Source organism: Chenopodium album, chromosome 17 (assembly GCF_948465745.1).
Source record: "Chenopodium album chromosome 17, dcCheAlbu1.1, whole genome shotgun sequence".
In the NCBI taxonomy this organism is placed as follows: Eukaryota; Viridiplantae; Streptophyta; class Magnoliopsida; order Caryophyllales; family Amaranthaceae; genus Chenopodium; species Chenopodium album.
The window spans coordinates 8625354-8634232 of record NC_137850.1 but is presented as its reverse complement, the minus strand read 5'-3'; the positions used below and the strand labels follow the sequence as shown (position 1 = coordinate 8634232).

Genomic DNA, 8879 nt, shown 5'->3' with positions numbered 1-8879 from the left:
TTAGGCCCAACTGGAGTACACTCGCCTAACCATGCAAGGCCCTGCTTGTTCAGGCCCAGTAGACTTCACGCCCAGCAGCTTCTTTCTTCTTTGCTTGGATTTGCAAACTCGGGCCCCTTCAAGCTTTTGGCCCAATTTCTTTCCTTGATTGGTCTATAATAATAACTTGTAAAATCTTAGACCTTCTCATGTATCGAGCCTTTGATCACCGAACCAAATTTAATTAGCTCAACCTTGGGCTTTAAATATACGGTCATGAAATACGATCAAACTCCAATGTCTTCGTAATGGTTTAATAAGCTCTAAAATTATCGTAATTATGCAAATTCCTACAAAATAATACCAACTCTACAAAAACACTAAGAAACGTATATTAGTAATAAAAATAGCTCCGTAAACCTTAAATAAGCACAAATATGACCGTGGGACAGGGAATAAAAATATATAAAAAAATAGACTCATCAATTAGCATTATGGAAATCACAGCAGGGAGATCACACCTCTTCTTGGCTTCGGGTGGTCCTTATTTCGGGATTGGGTCAAACGATGAATGCCAAGACTTATCGTTGTGTGTTGTGCTACCGATTGGGTGTTCCATTGTTCTCTATCGCGACAATGTGCTCTGCTTGTTCATGGGTTTTTCTGGGGATATTTTCAGTGATCACGCGGTGTCTTGTGCTGGTATTATGGGCATTAAATATCGACATAATGTTGTTCGGGATACCCTTGTTGATGTTTTCTATCGGTTAGGGATTTCAGCTAGAAAGGACGTGGACATTGGGTTATCTGGAGGGAACGACGGGGCCCTCAGACCTGCGGATGTGTTACTTTATTCCTGGGATCGTGGATGCGATGTCTGTGTTGACTTGACAGGGTCTTCTCCTTTGACACAGACTGGGCTATCTAACTTTGTTCCTGGACGGGTAGTGACCGATGCGGCTAATCAGAAGCGGGTCAAGTGCAAATCCAGTTGTCGAGCAATTGGATTTGGCTTCCTTCCTTTCTCTTTCACTTCTTTTGGGGAGTTAGAAAAGGAGGCTATTGCATTGTTGAAGCGAATCCAAAAGCTCTCGAAGACTCAAGACATTAGGGCGCGTGCTGCAGCTCATATCTTCACTAGAATAGGATTTCCTATACCTAAAGGAGTGGGGCCTAGATTGTATCTCTGCTTTCCACTAACTATTTATAGGTTGTATAACTTTATCTATTTTTGAGATATAATAATAATAATAATAATAATAATAACAATAATAATGATAATAATGATGATAATAATAATAATAATAATAATAACAATAATAATAATAATAATAATAATAATAATATCTCGATGTGTGTTGTGCTATCGATTAGGTGTTCCATTATTCTCTGTCTCGACGCCGTGCTCTACTTGTTCAGGGGTTTTCACTGTGGATATTTTCGGTGATCACGCGGTGTCGTGTGCTGGTATGGTGGATATTAAACATCTGCATAATATTGTTCGGGATACCCTTATTAATGTTTGTTATCGATCTAGGATTTCAGCTAGAAAGGAGGTTGACATTGAGTTGCCTAGAGGGAAGGACGTGGCCCTTAGACTTACAGATGTGTTACTTTATTCCTAAGATCGTGGTCGCGGTGTCTATGTGGACTAGACAGGGTCTTCTCCTTAGACACTGTCTAGGTTATCTGACTTTGTTCCTAGACGGGCTGTGGCTTATGCTGCTAATTGGAAGCGGGTCAAGTATGAATTTAGTTGTCAGGCAATTAGATATGGTTTCGTTCCTTTCTCTTTCTCTTCACTTGGGGAATTAGGGAATTAGGCGGGGGTTACATTGTTGAAATGGGTCTAGAAGTTCTTGAAGACTCAAGACAATGGGGCACGTACTGCGCTCATATCTTCACTAGGGTAAGATGGGGGCCCAGATTGTACCTCGGCTTCCCACTAATTTTTTGTAGGTAGTATGACGATGTCTGTTTTTGAGATTTAATAATAATAATAATAATAACTGTTTAAATAGTCTAATAAATGCTTGTGGTGTTTAAAGAGCCACAAGAGTAAGAAAGATTTGATCCCATAATCACCTAATACTGGAGAGAAGTTTTAAATGCCTGAACTATCCCTTATTCTCATATAGTCATACTTGTATTTAAATTCAATTAAAGGTCTTATTTGATTTGAAAAAAAAAAAAAAGATATTACTAGCTTACACACTTGTGTGAAAAAAGGAACTTTTAGCCATTATTTTAAAGCACATATATAGGGATTTATCCAATGAACTAGATCAAATACTAACTACACATTTTATTTAAAGAAATATTGTCGAGAATAATCCGACCTTTATATCAATCGCCCAAAATAATTTCACTTTTCAATTATGTTTTAATATTCAAACCTTTGTACCCAATTTGCACCAAATGGTCCCAACTGGACAACTAATGTGTCGGCCTGTGATTGGCCAAAAAAATAAAAATAAAATAAAAATTTTTATTTTTATTTAGCAAAAAATAAAAAATAAAAAATAAAATAAAATTAATTGATTATTTTGAAAAATCTGCCACCCATTCCCGCTGGTCTAGTTGCTCGACTCCCCTGCCCCGCAGCATTGACCTCCCAAACCCTTACCCTAGCGCCGACACCCCTCTACCCCCCTCCTTCGAACCACCAACTTTCCTCCCACCGCCACGAAAACCCACTAGAACCATCCCCTTCCCCCGTTTCGATTCCAACAGATCTCGGCCCCCTCCCCTTCCCCCATTCTGATTTCGACATATCTCCCCTTCCCCTATTCCGATTCCGGCCTCCCTCCCCTTTCCCCTGCTCGAGTTCTGCCTCCCTCACATTCCCCTGCCATGATTTCAACCTCCTTCACTTTCCCTTGCCTCTATTTTGGCCTCTCAAACCACCCTACCTTTAATGCCGCCGCTGACGACGCGAGAACCGGTGTGATAGTTGATGCAATTCGGCGAGTATTACGGTGGCTAGGGCTGGTGGAGGGGGTAGCTGGCTAGGCTGCCGATTTTTTTTTATTCAATTTTTTTTAATTTAAAATTTTAGAAAAATTATAAGGTGACACGTGCGCTTTAAACCCAAAACAAAATTACCTTTTTAATAGGTAACCGGTCACTTAGGACCATTGGGAGCGAATTGGGTATAAAGCTCGGACTACAAAAAAAGAAAAAAAAAGGTGGGATTAATTTTGGAGGAAGAGGCAAAGGTCGGATTATTCCCGACAACTTTTCTAGAAAAAATTGGTAAAAATAATCCCAACTTTTGCTCGTTGACTCAAAATAATCTCAACTTTGGATAATTTTTAAATGATCCAAACTTTTGGGGTCATTTGCTTAAAATGATCCCAACCGGTCACCAACCTATTATAGCAGGTTCGGGTGACACGTGTCAGCACATGAATACAAAAAACTTAAAAAATACAAAAAAAAAAAAAAAAAAAACTTACAAAAAATACACAAAAATCCAGCCTCACTCACAACCACCGTTCCCACCACCAGCTGGCGCTCAGAATCCCCCGCACCGACACACAAACCCTTCCTTCGGCGTGTAGTCGCCGGCGCTCCCCTTGGTACCCCCTACATCACCGAACATCGACCCAAAACCCGTATTATCGCAGCCCGATCAAATTGCAATTCAAACCCTTAATAAAACCTCAATGCCACCACAAAATTCCTCAAATGGTCCTCCCCCACCCTCAAAACCCAGAGCAAATTGGGTTTTAAGGGTGGGGGAGGGCCGATTTTGGTGTTTGTGAGGTGGGGCTGGGTTTTTTAAGGGTTTTGGTTCGTTGATAACAGTGGTTATGGGGTTTTGGGTTAAGGAAATTTAGGGGGTAGAGGAAGGCGCATAGCTGGCGCCAGCACCGGGATGGAGGAGGGGAGGCTGGAAGCGGTGTTTTAGGGCGGATGGGATACTTGGGTTGGGCGGCGGGAGAAGGCTTCTTGTGGTGGTGAGGGTTATCGTGGGTTGGCGGCTGGATTTTTTTTTTTTTTTTTTTTTTTCAAATAACCACGTGATGATACTAAAATAAAAATTATCTATTTAACAAGTTACCGATAACTTGGGATCATTTTGAGCGAATGACCCCCAAAGTTCTGATTATTTATTAATAATCCAAAGTTGGGATAATTAATTTGAGTGAACGGACAAAAGTTGGAATTATTGTTACCAATTTTTCCTATTAAACATAAATCTCTAATGATATTTTATAAAAAAAATTTTGAATAGCGGAAAATTAAAACCATTGCCACTAAAAAATAAATGAAAGAATCAAATTAAGTACATTCTAGGTTTGATTCCCTTTAATTAGATTAAGAGCAATTATTGGCCTGGTTAGAATTTCTATCAAATATCATTTTGTTAACCTCATAGAAGAATTTTCAGTTTCACTAGCAATTTGAAGGCATGATCATAAATATCACTAGAATTTGAGTTTTTTTTTTATTATTATTTTTTTAACACAAAAGGAAGCATATATTAGTTGGGCATTGCCCTAATATTACGACTTATCATTCAAAGATATGCGAGAAGAAAAATGCATCCTTTAAAGACCATAGTAACCAAAGTATCAGAAACAGAAAATGGTAGCTATGTTTATATTACAAACAGCAGAGTAAAGCATTAAGGTCCTCCTTGTATGCTGCCATAGCACTGGTAGGACAACCATAATGGGGGGTTATTCCCTAGAGCCATATCCATAGCATACTTCGTCAAGTAGTGCGCCAAAGCATTGAGCTCCCTTGGAATTGAGTTGAAAACAATCACCATCTTGCTGTTGTTGAGTGCTCTAGCAACATCAATGATTACTGCTGCTAACTCATGGTGCATATGATCTCCTTCCGGATTAAGCAAATTCCTTAGAGCTTGGGCATCGGTTTTAACTTCCAGATATTGAAGAGGCGTGGCTCGAGCATAATTCAGCCCCCTTCTCAGAGCATACAGCTCTGCACCCAATGCATTAGGAGCATTATATTTGCTAGAATAGCCAAAATACCATTCTCCTTTATCATTTCTGAAAACTCCTCCTTCTTCTTGGGAAACCCATGCTCTTTCTGTGTTTAGATTTTTCCAACATTCTCTAGGGGGTTTCCTCTATGGAGGCTTCACATTGAAGGTCCTACACCATCATAATTTTGTCCTCTACATCCTCTTGTGCCCTGTAATACAAAGGAATTGATTTGATAATCTATAATGAATCTGTTGAAAACAGAATTACAATTATAGACTCTTCATTAAAAATGAAACCATTTCTCAGTTTCCATATATGCCACAAACCCATGATGAAAATGTATTTCCATTTAGGAGTCTGAGAAAAGTTGTAACACAACCAGACATTCCAGTCTGAGTTCATGAAGATGGAGTAATTGAAATAAGGAGAAGGCTTAAGCTTTTGAAAGATCACCTTCCAGAGAATGCTAGCAGGATCACAATCCCTAAATAGATGAATACAAGTTTCAGTAGTAGAACCGCATCTCATACAAGTGGGATCAAATCTTGGGAATTTGCAAGCTAGCAGGGAAACACAAGGAAGAATAGAATGCACACAATTCCACATGAACATTTTGTACTTGAAAGGGACCTTAAGTTTCCAAAAAGATTTCCAGCTAAAAGTAAAAGGTAAAGAAAAAGGACGAGGTTGCTTTGAAAGAAAGTAAGTAGATTTAATAGTGAAAACACCAGACACATGATACAACCATTGAATTTCATTTGGAGAAGATTTAGGCTCATTGATGGAGAAGGGGGTACAAAGAATTAAGGAAAAAATATGATCTGGCAAAAGGTACTTTATATCATCAATGTACCATTTGACATTCCTTATGATATTAAAAACCCTCCAATGACATTTTGATTAAGGTATATCTGGGATTATTTTATAAAGGGGTTCTAAACCAACCCAATGATGATACCACAAGGAAGTGTCCTCCCCATTCCCTATTCTAATGATTATACCCTTGAACAACAGATCTCTACCCTTAAGAATGTTCCTCCACATAGAAGACTCAGAGGAATTAGAAAAATAATCTTGCAAATTTGTTCTTCTAGCATACTTATCTTTGAGAATTTTGACCCATAATTTATCAGGCTTAGTTAGGTAAATTCAACCCAACTTAGCCATGAAATAAAGATTCCACTCCTTCAAAGATCTTAAACCTAAACCCCCCATTGAAATAGGAATGGTAATGTTATCCCATTTGGTTCTAGGAGTGTATCTAAGAGAGTCTGTTCTGTTCCAAGGAAATCTTTTACACTGCTTGTCAATGTCATTCAAAATGGAAATAGGCAACAAACTGTGTTGCATAGCATGAACAGGGTAAGAGCTCAAAACAGACTTGATTAAGGTACATCTACCAGCCATGTTTAACAATTTAACTTGCCAACCTTTAATCTTGTCCAAAGTCTTAGAAACTAGCTCCCAATAATCCCCCTTTTTCAGCTTATTAGGACTAATGGTAATCCCCAAGTATTTCCCAAAAGAGAAACTAGACTTGAATTGCATAATGTAGCAAGCTGATGCCTAATATTATAATCCATTTTACTGGGAAAAATAATACTAAATTTGAGATCATTAACCTTTAAACTAGAAAAAACACCAAACTCATCAAGAATACTCATCATATTACTTGAGTTTTGAACATTGGCTATACCAAATAGAAAAACATCATCATCATAGAATAAGTGAGAAAGATTGTAGTTTTTGGAAATTTTGAGAGGCTTCCAACTACCTTTCCTCACATTATCCTCAATCAAAAGATATAGTCTTTCCATGCATAAGACAAAAAGATAAGAGGAAAGGGGATCTCCTTGTCTTATCCCTCTTGAAGGCTTAAAGCTGTTTGTAATCTCTCCATCCCAAAGAATAGAAATTTGAGTGGAAGAGACAAAGTGCATACTCAGCTTAGCTTAATTACAGAAGGGGGAAAACCAAAGCAAGAAAGAGTATCTGAAATGAAAGACCATTCCAGACAGTCATAAGCTTTAGCAAGATCTAACTTTAAAGCCATCAAATTTTTGCGTTTTCTGCTTTTATGAAACAAATGAGCAACTTCCTTAATAAGAATGATATTATCACCCATGCATCTATCCTTAATAAAAATGGATTGGAAAGGACTTATAACACGATGCAACACGCCTAGAAGAAATGATTTTTGTGACAAGCTTATAGATAGTATTGCAAAGGCCTATAAGTCTAAACTCAGACACGGAAGTAGGATGATCTTTCTTTGGAATAAGGGAAATGTAAGAGTGATTAACATTATCAGGGATAAGAGAGGCTGAGAAGATTTGTACAACAAACTCATGAATGGCCACCCCAATGTCTTTCCAAAACTGTTGGTAAAAGAGAGGCTGAATACCATCAGGACCAGGACTTTTAATGGGATCCATTTGATAAGTGACTTTTATGTCACTTTTAGGGTATTTATCGAGTCGTTTCTCGGCTTATTTTCCAATAATTTAACCCTATTTGTCCTTTATTTCTTTTATTTACTTATTCTCGTCTTTTATCTTTATTTCGAGTATTTTAGTAGTTTTTAATAGTTTTTAGTTTATTTTCTTAATTTATTTTAATTATCTTATTTTCTTTGATTTTATTTTAAGTTTTTAGTTCTTGTTTTTTTTTAATAAGTTCCTAGTTTCTTTTATTTTCTTATTTTTTTTTTATTTTCATATTTGTTTTACTTTATTTTATTTAATTTTTTTTGATTTTATTTTTAAGTTTATTTTATTTTATTTTATTTTTATTTTATTTTATTTTGTCTTTTGATAATGCCCTCGTGTTTTTGTTGTAGGTCGAGTTGGTGTTTCGGGTTTTAAAGTCGTGTTCGAGTTCAAAGTCCGGGATTCGAGGCACAAATTTGTTCCAATTACTGCTGCCAGCCTTAACCATCACCACACCCCTTCTTAACCTCCACCACAACCACACAACTTCTCCCCTGGTCCCCGCTCTCCCTTTCAATTCCACCAGCCACAACACAAACAACACCAACAGCAACAAACGCAACACCACCATCAATTCCCCTGCTCCAACTCTCACACTCCCCTGCTTCACCCCATAAGCAACAGCAACTGCAACAACGACAACAGCAATTACACCCAGCAGCACCACTCACTCCCTTACCCCCCGCAACTCCCTTACCACCTCCAATTAACCACCACCGCAACAACAACAAAACGACCACCAACAATCAGCAGCTTCAACCAACGCAACTCCAATTTCAACTACCCAGACCTTCGCGGCCGCGCAGCTCTGTTAGAAGGCGCACAAATTGAGTCCAAAATCAGAGTCGAGGCAGAAGCTATCGCGCGACCTTTGTGCGATGTCTGTGCGGGCGCGCAATTGTGGGTCAATCACGAGCTTCTCACGCGAGTTTTAATGAAAATTTAACGGCCTTGATTGATTGAAGCTGATCGACGGTGATGATTGATGATGGTGGATGGCGGTTGTGATGGGTGATTTGTAGAGCAGCAGTACGAAGAAGGAGAAGGGGGGTCTGATTGATTTTTGGGGATTTTGGGGTTTTATTTCCCTTTTTTTTTTTTTCTTTTAATTCTATTTTTATTTCTTTTTCTATTCCTTTTCTTTTCTTTTTTTTTTCTTTTCTTTTGGTTTTCTCTTTTCTTTTATTTTCTTAGCTTGTATATAAATATCCCTTTGGGGTTATTTTCTCTCAACTTTCACTAAACATTATTTTACCCTAGATTAGATTAGAGTAGAGTTTAATTATTTTATTTTCTCTCTCTTAGAGTTAGATTAGGAGTTTCTCTCTCTAGTTTAGGAGTAGTTTAGAGAGAGAAAGTTTGGATTTTTCATGGAGTTTTTGGGATTTTGAAGAAGCAATTTGTGGATTTTTCCTCTCATAAATTCATTGAGTCTTCCTAACTTTCTCTC

The 8879-nt window shown here is 37.9% G+C and overlaps 1 protein-coding gene across 1 annotated transcript; it reads right to left on the bottom strand.

Annotated features, from left to right (window-relative positions):
* Positions 1–6089: 6089 nt before the first annotated feature.
* LOC145588621 (uncharacterized) lies at positions 6090–7375 on the bottom strand. Its single transcript, XM_081645244.1, has 3 exons — positions 7110–7375; positions 6901–7009; positions 6090–6506 (listed from the first exon to the last, which is right to left on the bottom strand). Exons 1-3 carry the CDS (start codon positions 7373–7375, stop codon positions 6090–6092), a joined length of 792 nt encoding a protein of 263 aa, XP_081501370.1.
* Positions 7376–8879: the final 1504 nt, after the last annotated feature.